Below are 27,785 nucleotides of genomic sequence, written 5' to 3' on the forward strand. Positions count from 1 at the left end.
TCCTTATACCATGTGGAACAAGATTTGTGTGAGTACTACATACATAACACACATATTTGTGAGGGGGGAAGAGAGGGGGGTGGTGTGGAAGAGAGAGAGTACCTGTATCGTGCTATCCTTAAGAAGGAAATCCATGACATTGTTGTGTGTTGTCATATAAAGATTGAGTCCCGAGTTTAACGTGCTATCCAAGCCTGGAAACTCAATGAGTTTCGGGGAAAAAAGAATCACTGCTGTCGACATGCCTGAAAAATCTGGCATTCTTTCTAATACAGAGCAGTCGTCCATGTGCAGGAAACCCAAACTTTTTGGTAAATCTGTAATCTCAACAAGGTTTCTGCAACAATTCAAGGATAATACAAGAAGCTTAGAGAGGCCACTGAGGCTTGGAAGGCTCCCAAAATTATTGTCATCTAGACTTAACTCCACTAAACAAGGTAGACTACTCCCAATATCATTAGGCATTTCCTCTATGTTGCTGTCCGCCAAAATTAAGCTTGTCAAAGAGCGTAAACCTTGTAAGGAAGGTAGCTGCAAAGAACACTTCAATTTACTCAAAGATAAGCGCTCGAGCTTCTCTAGTCGTATGATGGAAGGTGGTACTTTTTTTATGGCCGTCCCATCTGCATAAAGAGTGACCAATGATGCCATTTCTCCCAAGTGCTCAGACAAGCTTTGGAATCTTGAACAACCATCGAGAACAAGAGTTTTGACAGATTTCAACTTGTAGAAACTCCTCGGAAGAGCCTTAAGTGTTTCACAGTCTTTCAAATTCACCAACACAAGACTCTTGAGATCTCCGATGGACTTGTGAACTTTAGCCAACCTCTTACAGTCTTTGAGTATCAATTTCTCAAGATTTGGGAATTTCGAAAAGTCTGGCGATTGTGTTAGATCGTGGGAGTGGCTGAGATTTAGAATCTTCAACTTATCAAGCAACTGTTAAGAAAAATCAAATTTAAATAAAAAATTTAAATCCAAAAAGAAGATACAAAGAGCATAAAAATAATTCCTAATTTGGTTCAAGTTACGCATTGTACTTACCCCAGAATACTCACAAAGAACTTGTCTGAGGCTGCTGTATTGCATGTCGATAACAACTATGTTTGGTTGACACAGTTCTATTGGTACGAACTCTAATGGGAATCCATGCCAGCACAACCATCTTAATTTTTTGGAAAGACATTGGTATCCCCCAGTGAGCCGAACGTAGTTTAGTTGGAGCAATCTCAGTCTCTTTATATTTCTAAACGCCTTAGTACTGAAACTAGTCTCTTCAAGACTTGGCAAATTCAAAGCCATACCTTCAATTTTTTCAGTCCCTGCTATCCCAAAAAACAGACTCCAAATAAGAGAAGGCTTTGCATGAAAAAAAGTTAGATTACTAACTTACATATGCTTACACGTTTAACATAAAGTTTGATTGGGAAAGTACTTACAGATTTGTCTATCAATAGATCATTTACATCTTCAGGATGCCACAATCTACTCCGTTCTCCAGGGAAATCGGGATTTTCTGCATGCACGATATCTTTGCCCATATCCCGAAGCAAATCATGCATCATAATCTTGTTTTCTCTATTAATAGTTACAAGGCACCGGTCAAGGAGGACCTCGATTCCTGTTGTTGCATAAAAGCCACAACCATCCAAGATTTGCATGACATCGTTCTTTTCCATTCCGATAAAAAAACAAGCTATATCGAGGAATATCCGCCTCTTGTAATTATCATTTAGCCCGTTGTAGCTTATTTTCAGTTGTGCCTGAATTTCTCCACGAGGAATTATTTTCAATTCATCCAATATACTTCTCCATTCATCTACGCTTCGTTTGAAAAGAGTAGATCCTAAAACTTCAACAGCCAGCGGCAATCCTCCACAGTAATTGACAACTTCTCTTTCGAGCGCAAGATATTGACTTGGACAACTACTACTTCTGAAAGCATGCCAACTTAGGAGCTCAAAAGCTTCTTCTTGGTCCATTACTTTTGCCCGATATATCTTATCAACTGCAAATTCTTTTAGCACACGTTCGTTTCTAGTTGTGATGATGATTCTGCTCCCCGAGCCAAAAGAGTGGCAATTTCCAACTAATTCACGTAACTGCTTCACATCGTCTGCATCATCAACTATGACAAGTACCTTTAAGCGCCGAAATCTTTCCCTTACCAAGGTGGTCCCTGCAGCAACACTGCTTACCTTTGTCTTGGTTTGCAAGATATCGAAAAGAAGTTGTTTTTGCAATTTTTCTAGTTTCTTTTCCCTCACTTTTTCAAGGAAACTTTTACCTTCAAACCTTTCATAAAATCTGTTATAAATGGCTTTAGCAATCGTTGTTTTACCTATTCCACCCATGCCCGAAATTCCAATCACACGAACATCATCTGAATCTCCGATGCCTAAATAATTACTGATATCTAGCACTCGAGTATCTATTCCGACTTGATAGGGCGCTACGTCGAAGTATTTGTTGTTCAACTTCGTAGTGACGTCATTGATAATCATCCTGATAAACTTTGCTTCATGCCTGGCATTAGTCAAGTTGAGAAGCAAAACGAAGATTGTTATACAACGAAATTGAACTAATTAATACACAAAATTATTTATCACGACTAGAGATTTTAATTAAGACAATTTTTTGAGGTGGTGTGTTTAAACTTAGCAAACATCAATTAAGATTAAAATTTAAATTTAAATAAGAAACACAAACAAAAAAACCAGCATCCCTTCCCTCTGCAGCTAGTCGCCGGCGTCTTCCCAGCTGTGATTAGTGTAGCCTTAACAGTTTAAGCTTTATTGTATGATTTTATTACAGAGGTCTAAGAAATCGCATGATTCCAAATTAATAAGCAAAGGTACGTTAAAGCCTTAATTCATAAGAAAAGAAATTAGTAAGTACTCGTCCAAAGTGTTTCTGAGATCCCAGCCAGACAAATTCGAAGCTTCAGTAAGAGCAGCTCTCCACCTCTCTACCTTTTTTTCATCTGTATGTTTCAGAAACGATTGTGCAAAACTACAAGTCTGTTTCCTGACATGCGAAGGATCAACGTCATAGAATATCGGCAAAACTAATTGCCCTAGCGTTCTTCTACACTCCATGATCTTAACCAGCTCCTCGAGACACCAGCTGGAGTCCGAGTACCGTCTTGAGAAGACGATGATAGAGATCCTAGAACCCTGGATTGCCCGCACAAGTTCGGTCGTTATATCTTCTCCTCTTCTTAGTTCGTCGTCAATAAAGGCGTTGATTCCGGCCTTTGTCAATGCTTCGTGGAGGTGGCCCGTGAAGTTTTTACGTGTGTCTTCGCCTCTGAAGCTTATGAACACTTCGTAGAGCGAGCCTTTTGAGAAGGATGACAAGGACGGGGTGGCGGAGGAGGACGATGAAGATGAGATTGAGGGTGAGGAGGTGGAGGGGGTGGAGGAGGACGAGGAGGATGAGGATGAGGCGGAGGAGGATGATGAGGATGAGGGCGAGGAGGAGGAGGAGGAGGAGGTTTTATCGGGGACAGAGATATTCATTTCACGAAAGACGAGGCCGAGGGAGCAGAGGAGGAAGATGAGGACATCAAAGACAAGACCGGAATTGCGATGAGCGTAGTGGTAGGATAGTAACACCAGCACCATAATTAACAGCTTCCCTAAGCTCGACCAGTTATCCATTGCCTTCAATTTCTTTAGGCAAATTGAAGGTTGTTTGGCGATATTGATTTTCTTTTTTTCTTTAATCAGTTTGCAAATCTCCATGTTTCTTATGTTCACTTGTGGGCAGAGATAATTTCCCTTGTACGTACTGCTGGGCAGAGATAATTATACTTGTTTTTTTGGGGCAGAGATAATTGCCCACGTCCAATTGCATTCCTAACTCCTAATTGGCTAATCCCAAACCCCACCCCAGCCAACCCAAGGCCGCTCACCAGCACAAGAATAGTCTCCTCTCCAATATTGGTAAGTTGACTTGTGGTTCTACACCCTAAATTCTACGAGGCGCTTTTTTTTTTTCCACTTTAACGCCAAATTCTACGCGGTGCCTTATGGTTCACACAATGATGAGAGATTTTTCAGTTTATAGGAACACAGTCCAGTACACTACACCACTTATAAAACAACTTCAAGAGGGCTAGTTTGAAAATATCCTACTGCAAAATTTGATTTGGTTTGGACCAAATTTTGATTTAGATGAAAACTAGCAACGGCGCACGTTGCTGTGGGTGTTTAAAATGTTTTGATAATATGTACACACAAAAAACATAATTTATTAAAGCTAGATTTCTATACCTAAGATAGAGGTTGACAGTGTTCATAATTATCAAAAGTTGGCAGTGTCCAATTGCTCACTGTTCAAAAGATAGAGATGATATAAACGCTTAATTCATGTACATAAGTTCATAGTATCATGTACTCAAAATAATCATAGTATCAAGAGATTGGCAGTCTTCAACTGCTCATTGTTCAAATACGAAAATATACATATGTCCATACTAGAAGGTTGGCACCGCACATCTGCTGTGTTTATGATTTTTCCTGTTCAATCTCTGGTCTTGTTTGTTTGGGAATGGCCATCCTTTTTCTTGGCCACCATGCTGTTGAATTGGTGCCTATTCTTTATAGCTTTGCCCAGGATTTTTCTCTTGCTATATATTACGAATTGGAATCAGTAAGAATTCCATATAAAAAACTAAATTTGTCAATCTATTTAACTTAGTGCGAACTTCATCAGGCAACCAAGAAGTATAATCCTGCAAGGAGTCAGACCGAGCAACACACACTCATAAATGAAAGATTAGGAACTTTGGTTTAGGATAAACATAATGCAAACAGAAGAATAAAATTGACAGAAAACAGATCGATGCACAGAGAGATAGAGGCATAAAGAGAGAACTTACATCAGCTGTGCTCTCAAATACATATGGTAATCTGCATACAAAGAAACATAATACTGAAACAGTTATAAATCATCCTATTCAAACAAATCTCACGAAATGCATAAAGATTACCTTAGTTTCTGATTCTATGATTTTGTATTTGACTCCACCTCCACGTTGTTCTTTGGTTGTCTCTTTTACTGAATTAAGTAATCGACTGAATTACTTAATTCAACTGAATTTAATCAGAGAGATGAAAGCTTCGGTGTAAAAAAAATATTTTATGCTCTACACGCATAGCAAAATCATCAGTAACCTCCAAGAACCTAATTGTACGATAAACACTCTAGCATTAACTACCCAAGAATTATAATCATGCTTATTGCCAAAAATGATAAACATGTTTACCTTGACTTCATTTTTAATGGCATATGTAATATACTTTCCATCTGAATTAAAATAACCTTCTTCCCTCTGCTCGTTAATCAAGTTGAAAGGTTCTGTTTGAATCCCACCCACAACAAAGTCCTTGTAATCCTGCCAAAAGATACCACCAATCACTGGCTATCGCTTCCGTTGATCCAATTAGCAGAAGTATCCAACAATCTCCTCGACTGAAAAAAATCTTGCCAATTTAGAAAAGAACTATTCCAAATTACGGACGTACTCAATTAATTTAACCAAGAATATGCACGGCACCACCACTATTAAGAAGCATCATCATACAAAGACAAAAGTTTTTACCATCAGTTTTTAAATTGCAACCAAAAACATGCATAGAAAGAATAAAAATGACAACAAAGATGGCAAAACAATTAACCACACATGTTGTTTATCCAAAAATGCTGAGAGCTTATGCTTCTGTGACACAACGAGCTTCTTGCGTCACATACACTAGATCAAGTAGGCGTCATGACATAAATTGAAAAGCAGACAAGATCAAGAAGATCCAAAATTATTGATATATAATTATAGTAAATAATTGCACATAAAAAACTCTAGAGGAAGATAGATGAATCTCCATATCAGGAAAACAAAGAACATGACGCTACTAAGGGCCGTTGCTCACATGCATATCTGCTACTATTTTAAAACAATTATGTTAGAACAAGTATAAGAGAGAGGAAAAAGTACTACCGAACCGAAAATGAAAAGGGGGAAAACCTGGAATGCCATGCAGTGCCGAAATCACTACTTAGCAACAAAAGCGCCCTGCTATGCTTCATGACGTCACTTTCAAAACTGTTATCCAAAGATAATGACACATACAAAGACTTCTCATCCCCAGATACATCTGATTTGCTGTTAAGTGCCTTATATTGTCTACTTGCTGCCATAAACGCATGCTTAGCAGCCTCATGTAACGGAAAAAGAACTTGTGTTGAAATCCCCAACTTATGATCCCTATTCCAGAAAACTGAGTTGCCATCAGCTGAGCGCAGCACAGTACTGTCATCAGATGAGGGTGAGGAATGGCCTGCCTCTTTATTCAGCTTGGAAAACTGGGACGGGTGAAGAAATCCCACTTCATCTCTGGGTTCAATCAAGAGGAAAGAACAATGTTTAAGACAATGGCATTACTACATATTCCAAAAACACAAAATCATAATGCACCCACAATTACACACACACACACAATTCAAATCCCAGACTTGGACCGTTATCGAAATCCCAGACTCAGTAACAGTAATGAACTTACACTGAATCAACATTTTGAATTTGAACTAACACTAAATGGATATTTTCCAAAAAATATGAAATCCAAGTATAACCAAGCTGTTACTTTTACATACGCATGGGTCAACTCATTTGGGATCAACTATCTGTACTTTTCGACACGGAAATTACACTTTGTGAAGGTACACCAACCAAGCACGAATAAAACCTATATATACAAAACTCCATGGGGCATTTCATCAAACACAAAGTCTGCCTCTTTACTGAAAACAGAGAAGCTAAACCTGCAATCACTGATTATCTACTAACATACAAGTACGAATTACTTACATTTGGGGATCGGATTCCAAGATACGTTCGAATTGATTCAGAAGATCGACCGTGTCTGCTTCGGAACGACGCAGCTCCTCTCCTTCCATATTTTCTGTTTGTTTCCCGAGAAATTCCAAGGGAAACAAAAACCCGAGGGAAAATCACAGCTTTATACGATGTTGGAACAAAATGGTAAATTAATTAAAAAAATGAAGTACGTGGAAGTTTTTTATTCGTTGTTGCAATAAGTTGCAGGACAAAGTAATGATGCTGGCCGTAGATGATCCAGTTTCGGGCCAATGTCACACTGACACGTATACACCATTCTTCGACTTTTATTTTCTTGTATAAAATTTTGGAGCTGCTATGGCTATTCTCTCTCTCTCTCTCTCTCTCTCTCTCTCTCCCTCCCTCCCTCCTCTGAGCATCAATGGCCGAAGGATTTTCTCTCACTTTCTCTCCCGTTTTCTCTCTCGCCAAACACTCCAATTCCTCAAGGATCTGAGGTTTCTTCCACTTCAAATCTCACCTTTTTTTTTCCAATCGGGCAAAAAGGCATTGATTTGAAACGAATATTATAATAGAAAGGAAAGCGCTTTGGGGGGATTCGAATTTCCGAATCTAGGGTTCCATGATCTGTATATGCTTCTCGATGACTATGAAAATCGTGGTGGATGCGGCGTCGTTTGACGCCCAGCTCAATGAGGTGTCCTCTTTGGCCCTCAAATCGAATCCGAGCTACGTCGAGTCGCTGTTCGAGCAGTGGCTTTCGCTTCCCGATACTAATCGCCTGGTACTTGAAAACCCAAATTTTTTGTCTTCAAAATTTGAAATTTTTGATGTTTTCGCATTGTTTTGGTTGTGCATCTTCTTGGGTTTCGAAGGATTTATGGGTGCATTTTTTGGTTATTGAATTTTGGTGAGCTTGGTTTTTTGCTGTTGAATTAAAAATTTCTGTGTTTTTTCATGAGTGTATATTTTGAGATGCACATAATTTGCATGGATTTGTATATGTGTTTGTTCTAGCTTGTGAAAACAGCATGAGAGCTAAGAAATAATGATGCTGTGTTGATTTTAGTATATATTGATTTTCCTGCCCATGGTATTGAATTTGTTCGGAAACGATGACTTTGCGATTAATGAAGCATTAAAGGGCACATTTCAGTATGGAAAAAGGGATGAAAATTTGTAATTAGTTTCATCTTTGCTGATGCATGACAGTTTTTTCATTTTCCCGACTTTATGGTTGCAGGTGACACAACTGCTAACTGAAGCAAAGGCAGGTAGGCCTCTGAATGTTCAGGGAAATTCTTCTAGTCCACATGCCACTGCAGGCAGTACTTTGCCTTCTATGTTTCCAACCAAAGTGGGACAAAGGGAAGGCCCCACAGTCCCGGAAAGAGACTCCACCTCTTCCATCCTCTCGGGTGCGTTCATCAGCCAGATCTGATGACAGGGCAGCTTTCAAGGATGATGCATTGAATGAGTTACGAGCCAAACGTTTGAAGCTGCATGACCCTGAGGCTCACCGCAAGTTGAGATATGCTTCTCGTAGTGAAGATGATGGATCATCAGGGGATGATGCAATGATTGACAGTGATGATGAAAGGTCAGAGGGACTAACTTTTGATGATATAAAAGAGATTACCATTCGAAGGTCGAAACTTGCAAAGTGGTTTATGGAGCCCTTCTTGGAAGAGTTAATTGTGGTTTGCGTTGTAAGGGTTGGAATTGGGAGGTCAAAATCTGGGACTATCAATGGTGGGAGCAGTACGGGCAGGCATAGCGGCAACTGCAGCAGCTTTGGAAGCTGCGGCTGGTGCGGGGAAGTTGATTGATACGAGTGCCCCTGTTGATTTTGGAAGAGAGTCAAATCTAAAGCATAAGTTTGAGCTGCCAATATCATTGGCTGCTCTTCAGAAGTTTGGAAAGGCACAGGGTTCTTGGCAAGAAAGCAGCGAATAGAAGCAATAGTTGAGTGCCAAGTCCCAGAGAAAGATGGGAGGAGGCATGCGCTGATGCTTACGGTTGGCGACTACATGAGAAGAAGAGGGATTCTCTGAACATATTAAAAACCTTAAATGCATTAATAAGTTAAATTAAACCACCACAGAAACAAGAAAGTTCAAAAAGAGAGAACATATTAAAAACAGATCAAGGCATGCAAAAAAATACAGACTCTTTATCTGCAAGCTAGCTGATCATCGCCCCCATCATTATCATCCGCAACTTCTTGGTCCTGATCATCGTCTTATTCCACCTCGTCCTCATCATCCTCATCAAAATCCTCCTCATCATCCCCATCAAAATCCTCATCGTGTTGTCATCATCCTCATCAAAATCATCATCTTCATAATCCTCATCAAAATCATCAACTTCGGTAGAAATTTCTTCCAAGGCCCGTTCGTAAGGGATATAATGGTAATCAAATAACGAACCTTCGAAAGTCATAAGTTTGTCGCATACTAAACGTACCCCTATTTTCAATAGAATTTGACAAGAATAATCCCTCTATTACTTTCTTTGAAATATATACATATACAATCCTATACAATCCTTATTGAATAAGGAAACAAATAATTAACTTTATAAACAAAACCTCCCTAATAAAGGACTCACGACCAACACTTCCCCTCAAGTTGGTGCATAGATGTCACACATGCCCAACTTGCCAAGTGAGTCTTCAAACTTTCGACTACACACAGCATGCGTGAGAACGTCTGCAAGTTGCTCCTCCGATTTCACAAACGGTATTGACACAATCTTTCTCTCAAGTTTCTCTTTAATAAAATGTCGATCAACCTCCACATGTTTTGTTCTATCATGCTGTACCGGATTATCGGCTATATCTCTCGCTGATTGATTATCACAATATAATCTCATGATCTCCTTTGGCTTGAACCCAAGCCCTTCAAGAAGTTTCCGAAGCCAAAGAATTTCACAAATGTCGTGGGCCATACCTCTATACTCGGCCTCGGCTGACGATCTCGATACCACCTTCTGTTTCTTACTTCGCCATGTAACCAAATTCCCGCCTACAAAAGTAAAATATCCCGAAGTAGACCGTCGGTCACTCACATTTCCTGCCCAATCAGCATCTGTGAACCCCTCAACATTCAAATGTCCATGCTTCTGATATAAAACTCCTTTTCCAGGTGCAGACTTCAAATATGCTAAGATACGCATAACAGCAGCCATATGATCTACACTTGGTGAATGCATAAATTGACTTACTACACTCACTGCATATGCAATATCTGGTCGTGTGTGAGCCAAGTAAATTAGTCTCCCTACAAGTCTCTGATATCTCCCTTTATCAATTGATTCCTGATTCGGATCCAAACATAGATGATGTTTTTCAACAATAGGAGTATCTACTGGCTTACATCCCAGCATACCGGTTTCTTTTAACAAATCCAAAACATACTTACGTTGTGACAAGAAAATACCTTTCGAAGATCGAGCAACTTCAACTCCAAGAAAATACTTCAAATCTCCCAGACTCTTCATTTCAAACTCAGCCGCAAGGTTACTTTGCAACTTTGAAATCTCATCAAAATCATCTCCAGTAATAATCATGTCATCTACATAGATGATTAAAGCTGTCACTTTTTCCTGTCTTCGTTTAACAAACAATGTATGATCAGAATGACTCTGATAATATCCAATCCTTTTCGTAACTTGAGTAAACCTATCAAACCATGCACGAGGTGATTGCTTAAGTCCATAAAGAGACTTACGCAACCGACATACTCCGGTATTTCTACCAACACTGTACCCAGGAGGAAAATCCATATATACTTCTTCCTCCAAGTTCCCATGGAGAAAAGCATTTTTCACATCAAACTGTTTTAATGGCCAGTCCATATTAGCAGCTAAAGATATCAGAACACGTACCGTATTCATCTTAGCAACCGGTGAGAAAGTTTCCTGATAATCTACACCATAAGTTTGGGTGTATCCTTTAGCTACCAATCTTGCTTTGTACCTATCTATTGATCCATCAGCTTGGTATTTGACAGTAAACACCCATCGACATCCAACTGTTTTCTTCCCTTCTGGTAATGACGTCACCTCCCAGGTATTATTCTTCTGTAATGCCAACATTTCTTCATCCATTGCATTTGCCCACTTTGGATCCTTTAGAGCCTCCTCCACACGGGTTGGTACCTGAATAGCCTCCATATTGTCCACCAAAATCTTGCGCTCTGATGCAAGACCATTGCATGAGACATAGTTGGCTATTGGATACTTCACTTTACCTTCCGGAGAAAACCTGTCAGGTGGTACACCCCGATTGTGTCTCGGTGGCAATATATATGTATTTACATCATTACTTGCATCAGTTACATAATTATCCACAATACTTACCTCAGGTATATCCAGAGAAGATTCATTGGGCAGCACAGTATAGCTAGAGAGAGAGGGGGGTACGGTAGCAGTAGCAGAATCGGTAAGGAACGGCTGTGGTTGTTCTGATGGCACGGCAATCTGTTGCCGTGGGGTTGCTAAAGGTACTGCAGCAGTTTCTGCAATAGTAGTATGTTCCTGAGTATCATGAAGCTCGACAGCAGGTACTACGGGAAGAAGTGGCGAGTCTACCATAGTATTTCTCTCTAGGTCCAACCATCCAAGATCACCACAAGTGTTCTCCCCCTGGTGATCGGAAGATGAAGATACGGGAGCATAAAACAATTCTGACTCAGAAAACATCACATCCATGGTAACATACATATGGCGAGTCTCGGGATGATAACACTGATACCCTTTTTGGTGAGACGAAAAACCAACAAAGACACACCGGAGAGCACAGGGATCCAACTTAGTACGATGAATCTTGTGAATATGCACATATACCACACACCCAAATACCCGGGGGGTGAGAGTAAGAGTAGACACCATCGGTACATGTTGAGTGAGGACTTGAAGAGGAGTTTGAAAATCAATCACCCGAGAGGGCATACGATTTATTACATAAACAGCATAAGTAACAGCAGCTGGCCAAAAAACCTTAGGAACAGAGGCGCCCAGAAGGAGAGCACGAGCTGTTTCTAGGATATGGCGATTTTTCCGTTCAGCCACCCCATTTTGCTGGGGAGTATGGGAACAGGTTGTTTCATGGAGAATGCCTTGATCACAAAGAAACTCCGACAACTCACGATTAATATACTCACCACCATTATCATAACGGAGAACTTTAATCACAGATGAATATTGAGTCTGAATCATCTGAGAAAACGATCGGAAAACCATACTCACATCACTTTTATTTTTTAAGACATATAACCACGTCATACGGGTGCAATCATCAACAAACGTAACAAACCACCGAATTCCAGAAGAAGGAACAATAGGAGAGGGGCCCCAAACATCAGAGTGCACAAGTTCAAACGGTAAAGCTCTTTTATTCATACTAGGAGGAAACGAAGCACGATGGCTTTTAGCAAGAATACATACTTCACAATGTAAGTCTGATTCATTTATTCCACTAAATAGACTAGGTAACAAATGCCGTAAATATCCAAAAGATGCATGTCCTAACCGACGATGCAACAACCACACTTCTTGTAAATTACTAGATTGTGACGCGCGAACAGCATGAGCTCTGCCAGTAGCGACGTTGTCCACATAGTACAACCCCTCTCTCTTAGTGCCACGCCCAATTATCTCCTTGGTCTGAATATCCTGAAGTAGACAAAAGGACGGATACATTAGAACAACACAATCCAATTGTTCAGTAACCTGTGGTATGGATAACAGATGATGGGATAAAGAAGGAACAAGCAAGCAATGATGTAAGGGAAGTGACGGAGTGAGATGCACAGTGCCGGCACCACAAACAGGTGCCAGAGTACCATTGGCAGTTGATATATTTTTCCGGTGAGATGTAGTCATATATTGGAATATATTTTTATCATATGTCATGTGATCCGTTGCCCCAGAGTCCAGAATCCAACCTGTATGGTGCTGAGTTTCGGAGGCTAAGAGAACACGTCCCATGGTACCTGTGTCGGAAGACGAGTCACCCCTAGTACGAGTCAATAAGTTGTGACGAGGATCACTAGAACAAGGCACGACCTCCTGGGCTGTTGGTGTTGCCGCAACAAGGGAGGCACGGCCTCCACTGGAACCCACTGCTCCACGCTATTTGGCACGTAATTTTTTCTTTAATTCCGGAAACCAATCAGGCACTCCATGCTTAGTAAAGCACGTATCCTCAGTATGACGAGTTTGTCCACAGAAAGTACACTTCAAATCATCTTTATTTTCTCGGTTGGAAGCACGAGAATTTAAAGATTGATTAGAAGAATTATTAGAGCGAGAAGCACCAGTTGGCCGAGAAATCATAGCCAGGGACGGCACCCCTCCTTGATTGTTACTACCACCCATCATAGTGGCATGTCGTTGAGCTTCACGCCGAACAACAGAAAACACCTCCTCAACAGATGGTAGTGGCTGAGTACGTAAAATATCACTACGCACTTTATCAAAGACATCATCCAAACCCGCCAAAAAAGCATACACACGGTCAAGTTGAATTTCTTCCCGAAGGGTTTTGAAATCCACAGCACATTCCATCTTGATGGGTCTCCTTTGATCTAACTCCTGCCAAACGGACTTGAGATCCGCATAATACACACCAACTTGCCGACCTTCTTGACGAAGTCGGAAAGATTTAACCTTCAATTCATAAATTTGGGAAATATCCGAACCATCATAATAGGTCCGAGCCACCTCTTCCCAAACTTCTTTAGCAGTACGCAGGTGAATAAAAAATCCCATGATAACAGGTTCCATGGAATTGATCAACCACCCTTTTACGATTGCATTCCCTGTCTCCCATGTCTCATAGTCAGCACTCTCCTCAGCAGGCTCCTTGATACTCCCAGTCACAAAACCCTTCCTACCTCTTCCAGCGATGTGCATCTCTAAAACCTTGGACCAAAGCGGATAATTTGATCCATTCAATTTCACGGTGTTGGGTACAGCAGATACATCATGCTGAAGAACAACAGGATTCACGGTACGAGCACTGCCTTCTAATTTCAAAACACCACTACCTTCCGCAGATGCCATATTACCTTCGGGAACAAATCAGAGAAAACTGCACGCTGAAAAACAGTGTCCCACCACACTGCTATACACACGGCACTACTACCCCCACTCACGCGAACTGAGGTCTGCGGGAAGAAGGGCAGAACCAGTCCGGCGGGAGGAAAGGAAAAACAGGGTTACAGGGAAAAAAAAAGGGTTACGGAAGGAACTAGGGTTACGGCTAGGCTCTGATACCAAATAGAATTTGACAAGAATAATCCCTCTATTACTTTCTTTGAAATATATACATATACAATCCTATACAATCCTTATTGAATAAGGAAACAAATAATTAACTTTATAAGCAAAACCTCCCTAATAAAGGACTCACGACCAACATTTTCTTCACCGAAAAATGTGCAATAACATGTACCAAATCGCTTTCTTCCAAATTGAACTCGGTTTTCGACAATAATAAATTTCCCATCCAAATGATCTCTCCAGGGGTAAAAATATCTACTATGTCAACATAAAAACTAGTACCCTTGGTGTGATTAATAACATAAATATAACACGAGTTGACGTCATCATGAGGACCAAAAGCCAGGCACACAGCCAATGCTTTTGCATTAGAACCAATTTCCTTAGGCACTTCAAAAGAGACTTGGGTACCCTCGTTGACATGATTGAACCAAGTGGGAATTTGTCTTCCTACAAAACTCATGGTTCCACCTCCTGTCCATCCCTATACCATGTGGAACAAGATTTGTGTGAGTACTACATACATAACACACATATTTGCGATGGGGGAGGAGAGAGGAGTGGTGTGGAAGAGAGAGAGTACCTGTATCGTGCTATCCTTAAGAAGGAAATCCATGACATTGTTGTGTGTTATCATACAAAGTGTGAGTCCCGAGTTTAACGCGTTATCCAAGCCTGGAAACTCAATGAGTTTCGGGGAAAAGAGACTCACCATTGTTGACATGCCTGAAAAATCTGGCATTCTTTCTAATGCAGAGCAGTCATCCATTTGCAGGAAACCCAAACTTTTTGGTAAATCTGTAATCTCGACAAGGTTTCTGCAACCATTTAAGGATAGTATAAGAAGCTTGGAGAGGCCACTGAGGCTTGGAAGGCTCCCAAAATTATTGTCATCTAGACTTAACTCCACTAAACAAGGTAGACTACTCCCAATATCATTAGGCACTTCCTCTATATTGCTGTCCTCCAAAATTACACTTGTCAAAGAGCGTAAACCTAGTAAGGAAGGTAGCTGCAAAGAACACTTCAATTTACTCAAAGATAAGCGCTCGAGCTTCTCTAGTCGTACGATGGAAGGTGGTAGTTTTTTTATGGCCGTTCCATCTGCATAAAGAGTGACCAATGATGCCATTTCTCCCAAGTGCTCAGCCAAACTTTGGAATCTTGAACAACCATCGAGAACAAGAGTTTTAACAGATTTCAACTTGTAGAAACTCCTCGGAAGAGCCTTAAGCGTTTCACAGTCTTTCAAATTCACCAACACAAGACTCTTGAGATCTCCGATGGACTTGTGAACTTTAGCCAACCTCTTACAGTCTTTCAGTATCAATTTCTCAAGATTTGGGAATTTCGAAAAGTCTGGCGATTGTGTTAGATCGTGGGAGTGGCTGAGATTTAGAATCTTCAACTTATCAAGCAACTGTTAAGAAAAATCAAATTTAAATAAAAAATTTAAATCCAAAAGGAAGATACAAAGAGCATAAAAATAATTCCTAATTTGCTTCAGGTTACGCATTGTACTTACCCCAGAATACTCACAAAGAACTTGTCTGAGGCTGCTGTACTGCATGTCGATAACAACTATGTTTGGTTGACACAGTTCTATTGGTATGAACTCCAATGGGAATCCATGCCAGCACAGCCATTTTAATTTTTTGGAAAGACATTGATATCCCCCAGAGAGCCGAACGTAGTTTAGTTGGAGCAATCTCAGTCTCTTCATATTTCTAAACACCTCAGTACTGAAACTAGTCTCTTCAAGACTCGGCAAATTCAAAGCTAGACCTTCAATTTTTTCAGTTCCCTGCTATCCGAAAAAACAGACTCCAAATAAGAGAAGGCTTTGCATGAAAAAAAGTTAGATTACTAACTTACATATGCTTACACGTTTAACATAAAGTTTGATTGGGAAAGTACTTACAGATTTGTCTATCAATACATCATTTACATCTTCAGGATGCCACAATCTACTCCGTTCTCCAGGGAAATCGGGATTTTCTGCATGCACAATATCTCTGCCCATATCTCGAAGCAAATCATGCATCATAATCTTGTTTTCTCTATTAATAGTCACAAGGCACCGGTTAAGGAGGACCTCGATTCCTGTTGTTGAATAAAAGCCACAACCATCCAAGATTTGCACGACATCGTTCTTGTCCATTCCGATAAAAAAACAAGCTATATCGAGGAATATCCGCCTCTTGTAATTATCATTTAGCCCGTCGTAGCTTATTTTCAGTTGTGCCTGAATTTCTCCACGAGGAATCATTTTCAATTCATCCAATATACTTCTCCATTCATCTACGCTTCGTTTGAAAAGAGTAGATCCTAAAACTTCAAGAGCCAGCGGCAATCCTCCACAGTAATTGACAACTTCTCTTTCAAGCGCAAGATATTGACTAGGACAACTACTACTTCTGAAAGCATGCCAACTTAGGAGCTCAAGAGCTTCTTCTCGGTCCATTACTTTCGCCCGATATATCTTATCAACTGCAAATTCTTTTAGCACACGTTCGTTTCTAGTTGTGATGATGATTCTGCTCCCCGGGCCAAAAAAGTGGCAATTTCCAACTAATTCGCGTAACTGCTTCACATCGTCTACATCATCAACTATGACAAGTACCTTTAAGCGTCGAAATCTTTCCCTTACCAAGGCGGTCCCTGCAGCAACACTGCTTACCTTTGTCTTGGTTTGCAAGATATCGAAAAGAAGTTGTTTTTGCAATTTTTCTAGTTTCTTTTCCCTCACTTTTTCAAGGAAACTTTTACCTTCAAACCTTTCATAAAATATGTTATAAATGGCTTGAGCAATCGTTGTTTTACCTATTCCACCCATGCCCGAAATTCCAATCACACGAACATCATCTGAATCTCCGATGCCTAAATAATTACTGATATCTAGCACTCGAGTATCTATTCCGACTTGATATGGCGCTACGTCGAAGTATTTGTTGTTCAACTTCGTAGTGACGTCATTGATAATCATCCTGATAAACTTTGCTTCATGCCTGGCATTAGTCAAGTTGAGAAGCAAAACGAAGATTGTTATACAACGAAATTGAACTAATTAATACACAAAATTATTTATCATGACTAGAGATTTTAATTAAGACAATTTTTTGAGATGGTGTGTTTAAACTTAGCAAACATCAATTAAGATTAAAATTTAAATTTAAATAAGAAACACAAACAAAAAAACCAGCATCCCTTCCTTTTGCAGCTAGTCGCCGGTGTCTTCCCAGCTGTGATTAGTGTAGCCTTAACAGTTTAAGCTTTATTGTATGATTTTATTACAGAGGTCTAAGAAATCGCATGATTCCAAATTAATAAGCAAAGGTACGTTAAAGCCTTAATTCATAAGAAAAGAAATTAGTAAGTACCCGTCCAAAGTGTTTCTGAGATCCCAGCCAGACAAATTCGAAGCTTCAGTAAGAGCAGCTCTCCACCTCTCTACCTTTTTTTCATCTGTATGTTTCAGAAACGATTGTGCAAATCTACCGGTTTGTTTCCTAACATGCGAAGGATCAACGTCATAGAATATCGGCAAAACTAATTGCCCTAGCGTTCTTCTACACTCCATGACCTTAACCAGCTCCTCGAGACACCAGCTGGAGTCCGAGTACCGTCTTGAGAAGACGATGATAGAGATCTGAGAACCCTGGATTGCCCGCACAAGTTCGGTAGTTATATCTTCTCCTCTTCTTAGTTCGTCGTCAATAAAGGCGTTGATTCCGGCCTTTGTCAATGCTTCGTGGAGGTGGCCCGTGAAGTTTTTACGTGTGTCTTCGCCTCTGAAGCTTATGAACACTTCGTAGAGCGAGCCTTTTGAGAAGGAGGACAAGGACGGGGTGGCGGAGGAGGACGATGAAGATGAGATTGAGGGTGAGGAGGTGGAGGGGGTGGAGGAGGACGAGGAGGATGAGGATGAGGCGGAGGAGGACGATGAGGATGAGGGCGAGGAGGAGGAGGAGGACGAGGTTTTATCGGGGACAGAGATATTCATTTGGCGAAAGACGAGGCCGAGGGAGCAGAGGAGGAAGATGAGGACATCAAAGACAAGACCGGAATTGCGATGAGCATAGTGGTAGGATAGCAACACCAGCACCATAATTAACAGCTTCCCTAAGCTCGACCAGTTATCCATTGCCTTCAATTTCTTTAGGCAAATTGAAGGTTGTTTGGCGATATTGATTTTCTTTTTTTCTTTAATCAGTTTGCAAATCTCCATGTTTCTTACGTTCACTTGTGGGCAGAGATAATTTCCCTTGTACGTACTGCTGGGCAGAGATAATTATACTTGTTTTTTCGAGGTGCTTTTTTTTTTCCACTTTAACGCCAAATTCTACGCGGTGCCTTATGGTTCACACAATGATGAGAGATTTTTCAGTTTATAGGAACATAGTCCAGTACACTACACCACTTATAAAACAACTTCAAGAGGGCTAGTTTGAAAATATCCTACTGCAAAATTTGATTTGGTTTGGACCAAATTTTGATTTAGATGAAAACTAGCAACCATGCCCGCGCGTTGCTGTCGGTGTTTAAAATGTTCTGATAATATGTACACACAAAAAACATAATTTATTAAAGCTAGATTTCTATACCTAAGATAGAGGTTGACAGTGTTCATAATTATCAAAAGTTGGCAGTGTCCAATTGCTCACTGTTCAAAAGATAGAGATGATATAAACGCTTAATTCATGTACATAAGTTCATAGTATCATGTACTCAAAATAATCATAGTATCAAGAGATTGGCAGTCTTCAACTGCTCATTGTTCAAATACGAAAATATACATATGTCCATACTAGAAGGTTGGCACCGCACATCTGCTGTGTTTATGATTTTTCCTGTTCAATCTCTGGTCTTGTTTGTTTGGGAATGGCCATCCTTTTTCTTGGCCACCATGCTGTTGAATTGGTGCCTATTCTTTATAGCTTTGCCCAGGATTTTTCTCTTGCTATATATTACGAATTGGAATCAGTAAGAATTCCATATAAAAAACTAAATTTGTCAATCTATTTTACTTAGTGCGAACTTCATCAGGCAACCAAGAAGTATAATCCAGCAAGGAGTCAGACCGAGCAACACACACTCATAAATAAAAGATTAGGAACTTTGGTTCAGGATAAACATAATGCAAACAGAAGAATAAAATTGACAGAAAACAGATCGATGCACAGAGAGATAGAGGCATAAAGAGAGAACTTACATCGGCTGTGCTCTCAAATACATATGGTAATCTGCATACAAAGAAACATAATACTGAAACAGTTATAAATCATCCTATTCAAACAAATCAAACGAAATGCATAAAGATTACCTTAGTTTTTGATTCTATGATTTTGTATTTGACTCCACCTCCACGTTGTTCTTTGGTTGTCTCTTTTACTGAATTAAGTAATCGACTGAATTACTTAATTCAACTGAATTTAATCAGAGAGATGAAAGCTTCTGTATAAAAAAATATTTTATGCTCTACACGCATAGCAAATCATCAGTAACCTCCAAGAACCTAATTGTACGATAAACACTCTAGCATTAACTACCCAAGAATTATAATCATGCTTATTGCCAAAAATGATAAACATGTTTACCTTGACTTCATTTTTAATGGCATATGTAATATACTTTCCATCTGCATTAAAATAACCTTCTTCCCTCTCCTCGTTAATCAAGTTGAAAGGTTCTGTTTGAATCCCATCCACAACAAAGTCCTTGTAATCCTGCCAAAAGATACCACCAATCACTGGCTATCGCTTCCGTTGATCCAATTAGCAGAAGTATCCAACAATTTCCTCGACTGAAAAAAATCTTGCCAATTTAGAAAAGAACTATTCCAAATTACGGATGTACTCGATTAATTTAACCAAGAATATGCACGGCACCACCACTATTAAGAAACATCATCATACAAAGACAAAAGTTTTTACCATCAGTTTTTAAATTGCAACCAAAACATGCATAGAAAGAATAAAAATGACAACAAAGATGGCAAAACAATTAACCACACATGCTGTTTATCCAAAAATGCTGAGAGCTTATGCTTCTGTGACACAACGAGCTTCCTGCGTCACATACACTAGATCAAGTAGGCGTCATGACATAAATTGAAAAGCAGACAAGATCAAGAAGATCCAAAATTATTGACATATAATTATAGTAAATAATTGCACATGAAAAACTCTAGAGGAAGATAGATGAATCTCCATATCAAGAAACCAAAGAACATGACACTACTAAGGACCGTTGCTTCACATGCATATCTGCTACTATTTTAAAACAATTATGTTATAACAAGTATAAGAGAGAGGAAAAAGCACTACTGAACCGAAAATGAAAAGGGGGGAAAACCTGGAATGCCATGCAGTGCCGAAATCACTACTTAGCAACAAAAGTGCCCTGCTATGCTTCATGACGTCACTTTCAAAACTATTATCCAAAGATAATGACACATACAAAGACTTCTCATCCCCAGATACATCTGATTTGCTGTTAAGTGCCTTATATTGTCTACTTCCTGCCATAAACGCATGCTTAGCAGCCTCATATAACGGAAAAAGAACTTGTGTTGAAATCCCCAACTTATGATCCCTATTCCAAAAAACTGAGTTGCCATCAACTGAGCGCAGCACAGTACTGTCATCAGATGAGGGTGAGGAATGGCCTGCCTCTTTATTCAGCTTGGAAAACTGGGACGGGTGAAGAAATCCCACTTCATCTCTGGGTTCAATCAAGAGGAAAGAACAATGTTTAAGACAATGGCATTACTACATATTCCAAAAACACAACTGAGAATCCTTCCAAAATTAAAAAAAAAGAGAACACCTCTACACAAAATCATAACGCACCCACAATTACACACACACACACAATTCAAAAACTTTCAGCATAAGAATAAGGCATACTTGGACCGTTATCGAAATCCCAGACTCAGTAACAGTAATGAACTTACACTGAATCAACATTTTGAATTTGAACTAACACTGAATGGACATTTTCCAAAAAATATGAAATCCAAGTAAAATCAAGCTGTTACTTTTACATATGCATGGATCAACTCATGCGGGATCAAATATCTGTACTTTTCGACACGGAAATTACACTTTGTGAAGGTACACCAACCAAGCACGAATAAAACCTATATATACAAAACTCTATGGGGCATTTCATCGAACACAAAGTCTGCGTCTTTACTGAAAACGGAGAAGCTAAACCTGCAATCACTCATTATCTACTAACATACAAGTACGAATTACTTACATTTGGGGATCGGATTCCAAGATACATTCGAATTGATTCAGAAGATCGACCGTGTCTGCTTCGGAACGACGCAGCTCCTCTCCTTCCATATTTTCTGTTTGTTTCCCGAGAAAATCCAAGGGAAAAGAAATCCGAGGGAAAATGACAGCTTTATACGATGTTGGAACAAAATGGTAAATTAATTAAAAAAAATAACTACGTGGAAGTTTTTTATTCGTTGTTGCAATAAGTTGCAGGAAAAAGTAATGATGCTGGCCGCAGATGAACCAGTTTCGGGCCAATGTCACACTAACACGTATACACCTTCCTTCGACTTTTCTTTTCTTGTATAAAATTTTGGAGCTGCTATGGCTTCTCTCTCTCTCTCTCTCTCTCTCTCTCTCTCTCTCTCTCCGAGTAGGCCTGGCAAACGGGTCGTGTCTGTTGTGTTCGTGTTATTTTTGTGTAACACATGTTATCTTAACGGGTCGTGTCGTGTCACACCTGTTATCTTAACAGGTCGGGTCACTTTACCCAACGAGTAAAATGACCCGACCAGTTATGACCTGTTAAGAAAAATATATTTTTTTCTTAAATTTGCACATACCACACATTGCCACTTAAATATTACTTCAAAACATTAAAACACATTTATCGTTTTAGTACTACATCTACACTTGAAAATAAGATCATAATAAAAAAAAAGGTAAATTACATAGTAGCCCCTCAGGTTTGAGGTCTATTGCAATCTTATACAACATCTTTAAAACATTTCACTTTCATACCTCAAGTACTATTTTATTTCAATTTCATACAACCGTTAGATTTTCCATCCATGGATCTGTTAAATGCTGACGTGTCTGCCACATATATGACACGTGGCTGCCAAATGTCTGCCACGTGGCAAATAAAAATAATTTTTTAATTTAAAAAAAAAAACATATCTGCCACTTTTTTTTTTCTCTCTTTCTTCTTCTTCTCTTTATCTTTCTTCTTCTTCTCTTTATCTTTCTTCTTCTTCTGGGTTCGGACCCCTTTTTTTTTTTTTTTCCTTCTTCTTCTTCTTCCTCCTCCTCCTCCTCCTCTTTCTCCTTCTATTCTTCTTCTTCCTCCTTCTTCTTCTGGGTTCCGTCCCTTTTTTTTTTTTTCTCTTTCTTCTTCTTCTGGGTTCGAAACCTTTTTTTTTTTTCTTCTTCTTCTTCTTCTTCTTCTGGGTTCCGTCCCTTTTTTTTTTTTTTCTCTTTCTTCTTCTTCTGGGTTCGGACCCTTTTTTTTTTTTTTCTTCTTCTTCTTCTTCTTCTTCTTCTTCTTCTTCTTCCTCCTTCTTTTTCCTCCTTCTTTTTCTGGGTTTGGTCCCTTTTATTTTTTTTTTTCTTCTTCTTCTTCTTCCTCCTCCTCCTCCTCCTCTTTCTTCTTCTTCCTCCTTCTTCTTCTTCTTCTTCTTCTTCCTCCTCATCCTCCTCCTCTTTCTTCTTCTCTTCTTCTTTTTTCCTCCTTCTTTTTCCTCCTTCTTTTTCTGGGTTTGATCCCTTTTATTTTATTTTTTTTTCTTCTTCTTCTTCTTCCTCCTCCTCCTCCTCCTCTTTCTTCTTCTTCCTCCTTCTTCTGGGTTCGGACCCCTTTCTTTTTTTTTTCTTTTTTTTTTCTTCTTCTTCTTTCTCCTCCCTCCTCTTTCTTCTTCTCTTCTTCTTCTTCCTCCTTCTTCTGGGTTCGGTCCCTTTCTTTTTTTTTTCTTCTTCTTCTTCTTCTTCCTCATCCTCCTCCTCTTTCTTCTTCTCTTCTTCTTCTTCCTCCTTTTTCTGGGTTCGGTCCCTTTTTTTTTTCTTCTCCTCCTCCTCCTCCTCCTCCTCTTTCTTCTTCTTCCTCCTTCTTCTGGGTTCGGTCTTTTTTTTTTTCTTCTTCTTCTTCCAATTTCAGGTTTAAAAAAAAAAAAAATTATTTTATTTGCCACGTGGCAGACGTTTGGCAGCCACGTGTCATATATGTGGCAGCCACGTCAGCATTTAACAGATCCATGGATGGAAAATCTAACGGTTGTATGAAATTGAAATAAAATAGTACTTGAGGTATGAAAGTGAAATGTTTTAAAGATGTTGTATAAGATTGCAATAGACCTCAAACCTGAGGGGCTACTATGTAATTTACCCTAAAAAAAAACAATCAAACACTACTAGTCTATTACAAAATATTAAATGTGCAAGGATATGCAAAATGAAAGAGTTTTTGTTTTCAAGGTTGTGAAGCCTTTCATTAAGTATAACATAAGATTTTGTGGTATCCACCAGTGTAAATATTTTAAATTGAATATCGAGTTCATTCATTGTATTCATATAGGGTCAATGAGTGTAGCTGTAAAAAAATCATCAAAATCGGAGTTAAATTAATCGTTAAATCATGATTTTGCGTTGACAATCGTCGAAAAGTTTTGTCCTGTTACTTAATCTTTGAATGTTTGCTTTTTGCAATTTTTGGCGTATGCGATCTCAAAGCATATACAAACAAGTTTGACGGTTGGATCGTTGAAATTAGTTTCATAGAATGCGTATCTCATCAAAACGATAGATTCACGAACACATAGAGTTTTATTTATCCTTTCATTAAGTATAACATAAGATTTTGTGATATCCACTTGTGTAAATATTTTAAATTGAAGATCGAATTCATTCATTGCATTCATATAGGGTCAAGGAGTGTAGCTGTAAAAAAATCATCAAAATCAGAGTTAGATTAATCGTTAAATCATGATTTTGCGTTGACAATCGTCGAAAAGTTTTGTCCTGTTACTTGATCTTTGAATGTTTGCTTTTTGCAATTTTTGGCGTATGCGATCTCGAAGCATATACAAACAAGTTTGACGGTTGGATCGTTGAAATTAGTTTCATAGGATGCGTATCTCATCAAAATGATAGATTCACTAATACTTAAGAGTTTATTTATACTTTTATTAAGCATAACATAAGTTTTTGTGGTATCCACTTGTATAAATATTTTAAATTGAAGATTGAATTCACTTATTGTATTCATATAGGGTCAATGAGTGTAACTGTAAAAAATCATCAAAATCGGAGTTAAAATAACCGTTAATCGTAATTTTTCGTTTATAACCGTCGAAAAGTTTTGTCTCGTTATTTGATCTCTGAATGTTTGTTTTTTGCGATTTTTGGCGTATGCGATCTAGCATATACAAACAATTTTGACAGTTGGATCGTTGAAATTAGTTTCGTAGGATGCGTATCCCATCAAAATGATAGATTCACTAACATTTAAAAGTTTATTTATACTTTCATTAAGCATAACATAAGTTTTTGTGGTATCCACTTGTGTAAATATTTTAAATTGAAAATCAAATTCAATCATTGTATTCATATAGGGTCAAGGAGTGTAGCTGTAAAAAATCATCAAAATCGGAGTTAAAATAACCGTTAAATCGTGATTTTTTCGTTTATAACCGTCGAAAAGTTTTGTCCCGTTACTTGATCTCTGAATGTTTGTTTTTTACGATTTTTGGCATATACGATCTCGAAGCATATACAAACAAGTTTGACGGTTTGATCATTGAAATTAGTTTTGTAGAATATGTATCTCATCAAAACAATATATTCAATAACACTTGAGAGTTTATTTATCCTTTTATTAAGTATAACATAAGATTTTGTGGTATCTACTTGTATAAATATTTTAAATTGAAGATCGAATTCCTTCATTGTATTCATATAGGGACAAGGAGTGTAGCTATAAAAAATCATCAAAATCGGAGTTAAAATAACCGTTAGATTGTGATTTTTTGTTTATAACCGTCGAAAAGTTTTGTCTCGTTACTTGATATCTGAATGTTTGTTTTTTGTGATTTTTGGCGTATACGATCTCGAAGCATATACAAACAATTTTGACGGTTGCATCGTTGAAATTAGTTTTGTAGGATGCGTATCCCATCAAAATAATAGATTCACTAGCACTTAGAGTTTATTTATATTTTCATTAAGCATAACATAAGTTTTTGTGGTATCCACTAGTGTAAATATTTTAAATTGAAGATCAAATTCAATCATTGTATTAATATAGGGTCAATGAGTGTAGCTGTAAAAAATCATCAAAATCGGAGTTAAAATAACCGTTAAATCGTGATTTTTTGTTTATAACCTTCGAAAAGTTTTGTCCCGCTTCTTGATTTCTGAATGTTTGTTTTTTACGATTTTTGGCGTATGCGATCTCTGAATTATAATTATTATAGTTTTTAGGGGTATAAAATTGTTGAATTAATATATATAATTATTATAGTATTTTTTTAGGGTTATAAAATTAATATTTTGCTTATCGTGTTAACCACGTGTATACCCGAACCAACCCGTTATCTTAACAGGTGCTTATCGGGTTACCCGATAAATACCCGATTCGTTATCGTGTCGACCCGAACACCTGTTAATTTCGTGTCGTGTCGGATCTGGTTATCGGGTCGTGTCAGGAATTGCCAGGCCTTGGGGCGTGTCAGAATCTGTCAACCAAACTGATCCAATCCACACGTAGAATGAGAAACTAATATTTGGCATAGGCTAAACCCTATCTTCCAGATGACTGACTTTTCAAACAAAATAAAAGCCACACGTCCACACTTGAATTTGTCAACCAATTTGATCAAATCCACACGTAGAATGAGAGGCTGATATGTGGCATAGGGTAAAGCCAATCTTTCAGATGGCTGACCTTTCAAACAAGATCAAAGTCACACGTCCACATGTCCACACTTGAATCTGTTAACCAAACTGATCCAATCCACACGTAGAATAAGAGATTAATATGTGGCATAGGCTAAAGCCTATCTTCAAGATGGCTGACTTTTCAAACAAAATAAAAGCCACACTTCCACACTTGAATCTGTCGACCAAACTGATCAAATCCACACGTAGAATGAGAGGCTGATTTGTGGCATAGGCTAAAGCCTATCTTCCAGATGGCTGACTTTTCAAACAAGATTAAAGTCATACGTCCACACCTCCACACTTGAATATGTTAACCAAATTGATCAAATCCACACATAGAACGAGAGGCTAATATGTGGCATATGCTAAATCCTGGCATATGCTAAATCCTATCTTCCAGATTGCTGACTTTTCAAACAAGATCAAAGCCACATGTCTACACTTGAATCTGTCAACCAAACTGATCCAATCCACACGTAGAATGAGAGACTTATATGTGGCATAGGCTAAACTCTATCTTCCAGATGGCTGACTTTTCAAACAAAATTAAAGTCATACATCCACACTTGATCTGTCAACCAAATTGATCAAATCCACACGTAGAATGAGAGGCTGATATGTGGCATAGGCTAAAGTCTATCTTCCAGATTGCTGACTTTTCAAACAAGATAAAAGCCACACGTCCATACGTCCACACTTGAATTTGTCAACCAAACTGATCCAATCCACACGTAGATTAAAAGACTAATATGTGGCATAGGCTAAAGCCTATCTTCCATATGGCTGACTTTTCAAACAAAATAAAAGCCACACGTCCACACTTGAATCTATCGACCAAACTGATCAAATCCACACGTAGAATGAGAAGCTGATTCGTGGCATAGGCTAAAGCCTATCTTCCAGATGACTGACTTTTCAAACAAGATAAAAGCCACACGTCCACACTTGAATCTGCCAACCAAACTGATCCAATCCACACGTCCACACGCCACATGTCACATCCCCGCCCTGGCTCGACTTCGCCGTAGCACGATATTGTCTGCTTTAGGCCCCGACCACCCCCTCACGATTTTGTTTATGGGAACTTACGCGAGAACTTCCCAGTGGGTCACCCATCTTGGGATTGCTCTTGCACCATTCTCGCTTAACTTCAGAATTCCTACAGAACCCGAAGCCAATAAGTGATTGGCTCTGATACCAAATTGTCAGATCCGGCCCGAGCTCCACCACACCCCAAGCTCGACTCCAATGTAGCACGATATTGTCTGCTTTGGGCCCCGACCACGCCCTCACAGTTTTGTTTCTGGGAACTCACGCGAGAACTTCCTAGTGGGTGACCCATCATAGGATTGCTCTCGAGCCATTCTCGCTTGACTTCGGAGTTCCTACAGAACCTGAAGCCAGTGAGCTCTCAAAATGCCTCGTGTTAGGTAGAGATGTGAATATACATATGAGACTTACAAGATCCACACCCCTGGACGATGTGGGATCTTACACCACGCATCCCAAATCAATTTGAATTGTACTGTTTGCTTGGAGATATAATTATGTCCTTTATTTTATCAAACCCATACTTGCATAAGGAGTCAAAATCTCCTACTGATGCATTCCACGTGGCAAGAATCAAAAGGCATATACCATTTGTATTCATGTGATAATCATCCCATCCTACTACATCATCTGATGTCGTGCCTTAA

General features: G+C 39.0%; 5 protein-coding genes and 2 pseudogenes across 19 annotated transcripts in view; 2 read left to right on the forward strand and 5 right to left on the reverse strand.

Annotated features, from left to right (window-relative positions):
• The window catches only part of LOC126592572 (uncharacterized), a 39,759-nt pseudogene extending 32,743 nt beyond the window's left edge, over nt 1-7,016 (reverse strand).
• LOC126592574 (protein RTF1 homolog) overlaps nt 1-8,957 on the forward strand; it is a 52,039-nt pseudogene extending 43,082 nt beyond the window's left edge.
• LOC126592568 (disease resistance protein RPV1-like) lies at nt 1,350-3,749 on the reverse strand. Its single transcript, XM_050258310.1, has 2 exons — nt 2,899-3,749; nt 1,350-2,526 (listed from the first exon to the last, which is right to left on the reverse strand). Exons 1-2 carry the CDS (start codon nt 3,744-3,746, stop codon nt 1,377-1,379), a joined length of 1,998 nt encoding a protein of 665 aa, XP_050114267.1. The 5' UTR covers nt 3,747-3,749; the 3' UTR covers nt 1,350-1,376.
• On the reverse strand, nt 4,334-21,714 carry LOC126592575 (uncharacterized). 13 transcript variants are annotated; one of them, XM_050258322.1, is made up of 7 exons: nt 21,413-21,622; nt 20,504-20,872; nt 20,163-20,217; nt 19,511-19,875; nt 4,997-5,034; nt 4,886-4,916; nt 4,334-4,633 (listed from the first exon to the last, which is right to left on the reverse strand). In XM_050258322.1, the coding sequence occupies exons 1-4, from the start codon at nt 21,499-21,501 to the stop codon at nt 19,621-19,623; spliced, it is 768 nt and encodes a 255-aa protein (XP_050114279.1). In that variant the 5' UTR covers nt 21,502-21,622; the 3' UTR covers nt 4,334-4,633; nt 4,886-4,916; nt 4,997-5,034; nt 19,511-19,620. The 13 variants fall into 13 exon arrangements, with proteins under 13 accessions (XP_050114279.1, XP_050114278.1, XP_050114277.1 ...); XM_050258321.1 differs by having other exon boundaries at nt 4,334-4,738; XM_050258323.1 differs by lacking the exons at nt 4,334-4,633; nt 4,886-4,916; nt 4,997-5,034 and adding exons at nt 18,810-19,109; nt 19,362-19,392 and having other exon boundaries at nt 19,473-19,875; nt 20,504-20,652; nt 20,695-20,872; nt 21,413-21,714.
• LOC126592584 (probable serine/threonine protein phosphatase 2A regulatory subunit B''delta) lies at nt 7,290-8,957 on the forward strand. Of its 2 annotated transcripts, XR_007612712.1 has the most exons (3): nt 7,290-7,646; nt 8,106-8,404; nt 8,497-8,957. XR_007612712.1 is itself a non-coding variant. In XM_050258336.1 (2 exons), the coding sequence occupies exons 1-2, from the start codon at nt 7,485-7,487 to the stop codon at nt 8,301-8,303; spliced, it is 360 nt and encodes a 119-aa protein (XP_050114293.1). In that variant the 5' UTR covers nt 7,292-7,484; the 3' UTR covers nt 8,304-8,957. The 2 variants fall into 2 exon arrangements, 1 of the variants encoding a protein (XP_050114293.1); XM_050258336.1 differs by having other exon boundaries at nt 7,292-7,646; nt 8,106-8,957.
• LOC126592565 (disease resistance protein RPV1-like) overlaps nt 8,807-27,785 on the reverse strand; it is a 94,561-nt gene continuing 75,582 nt past the window's right edge. Inside the window, exon 8 of the mRNA XM_050258296.1 lies at nt 8,807-8,912. Within this exon, the coding sequence (XP_050114253.1) occupies nt 8,876-8,912 (37 nt within the window). The 3' untranslated portion in view covers nt 8,807-8,875. The remainder of the gene's footprint in view (nt 8,913-27,785) is intronic.
• On the reverse strand, nt 8,920-18,428 carry LOC126592567 (disease resistance protein RPV1-like). Of its 2 annotated transcripts, XM_050258308.1 has the most exons (7): nt 17,530-18,428; nt 16,071-17,157; nt 15,675-15,953; nt 14,733-15,569; nt 14,287-14,633; nt 13,909-13,910; nt 8,920-9,330 (listed from the first exon to the last, which is right to left on the reverse strand). In XM_050258308.1, exons 1-7 carry the CDS (start codon nt 18,375-18,377, stop codon nt 9,047-9,049), a joined length of 3,684 nt encoding a protein of 1,227 aa, XP_050114265.1. In that variant the 5' UTR covers nt 18,378-18,428; the 3' UTR covers nt 8,920-9,046. The 2 variants fall into 2 exon arrangements, with proteins under 2 accessions (XP_050114265.1, XP_050114264.1); XM_050258307.1 differs by lacking the exons at nt 8,920-9,330; nt 13,909-13,910 and having other exon boundaries at nt 14,232-14,633; nt 17,530-18,039; nt 18,079-18,428.

The sequence above is a fragment of the Malus sylvestris genome, chromosome 12, assembly GCF_916048215.2.
Source record: "Malus sylvestris chromosome 12, drMalSylv7.2, whole genome shotgun sequence".
In the NCBI taxonomy this organism is placed as follows: Eukaryota; Viridiplantae; Streptophyta; class Magnoliopsida; order Rosales; family Rosaceae; genus Malus; species Malus sylvestris.

What these genes read in the sequence shown, in the direction of transcription:
- LOC126592568 (XM_050258310.1), bottom strand. Translation starts at nt 3,746, where the DNA reads ATGGAGATTTGCAAACTGATTAAAGAAAAAAAGAAAATCAATATCGCC. An exon ending in CTCAGAAACACTTTGGACGA is followed by an intron (nt 2,527 to 2,898) that starts GTACTTACTAAT and finishes GACTAATGCCAG; the next exon opens with GCATGAAGCAAAGTTTATCA.
- LOC126592584 (XM_050258336.1), top strand. Translation starts at nt 7,485, where the DNA reads ATGATCTGTATATGCTTCTCGATGACTATGAAAATCGTGGTGGATGCG. An exon ending in TTCCCGATACTAATCGCCTG is followed by an intron (nt 7,647 to 8,105) that starts GTACTTGAAAAC and finishes TTATGGTTGCAG; the next exon opens with GTGACACAACTGCTAACTGA.
- LOC126592567 (XM_050258308.1), bottom strand. Translation starts at nt 18,377, where the DNA reads ATGGAGATTTGCAAACTGATTAAAGAAAAAAAGAAAATCAATATCGCC. An exon ending in ATGTATTGATAGACAAATCT is followed by an intron (nt 15,954 to 16,070) that starts GTAAGTACTTTC and finishes TTCGGATAGCAG; the next exon opens with GGAACTGAAAAAATTGAAGG. An exon ending in TTCTTTGTGAGTATTCTGGG is followed by an intron (nt 15,570 to 15,674) that starts GTAAGTACAATG and finishes TTTTCTTAACAG; the next exon opens with TTGCTTGATAAGTTGAAGAT.
- LOC126592575 (XM_050258322.1), bottom strand. Translation starts at nt 21,501, where the DNA reads ATGGAAGGAGAGGAGCTGCGTCGTTCCGAAGCAGACACGGTCGATCTT. An exon ending in TTGGAATCCGATCCCCAAAT is followed by an intron (nt 20,873 to 21,412) that starts GTAAGTAATTCG and finishes GATTGAACCCAG; the next exon opens with AGATGAAGTGGGATTTCTTC. An exon ending in GGCACTGCATGGCATTCCAG is followed by an intron (nt 20,218 to 20,503) that starts GTTTTCCCCCCT and finishes TATGTGACGCAG; the next exon opens with GAAGCTCGTTGTGTCACAGA.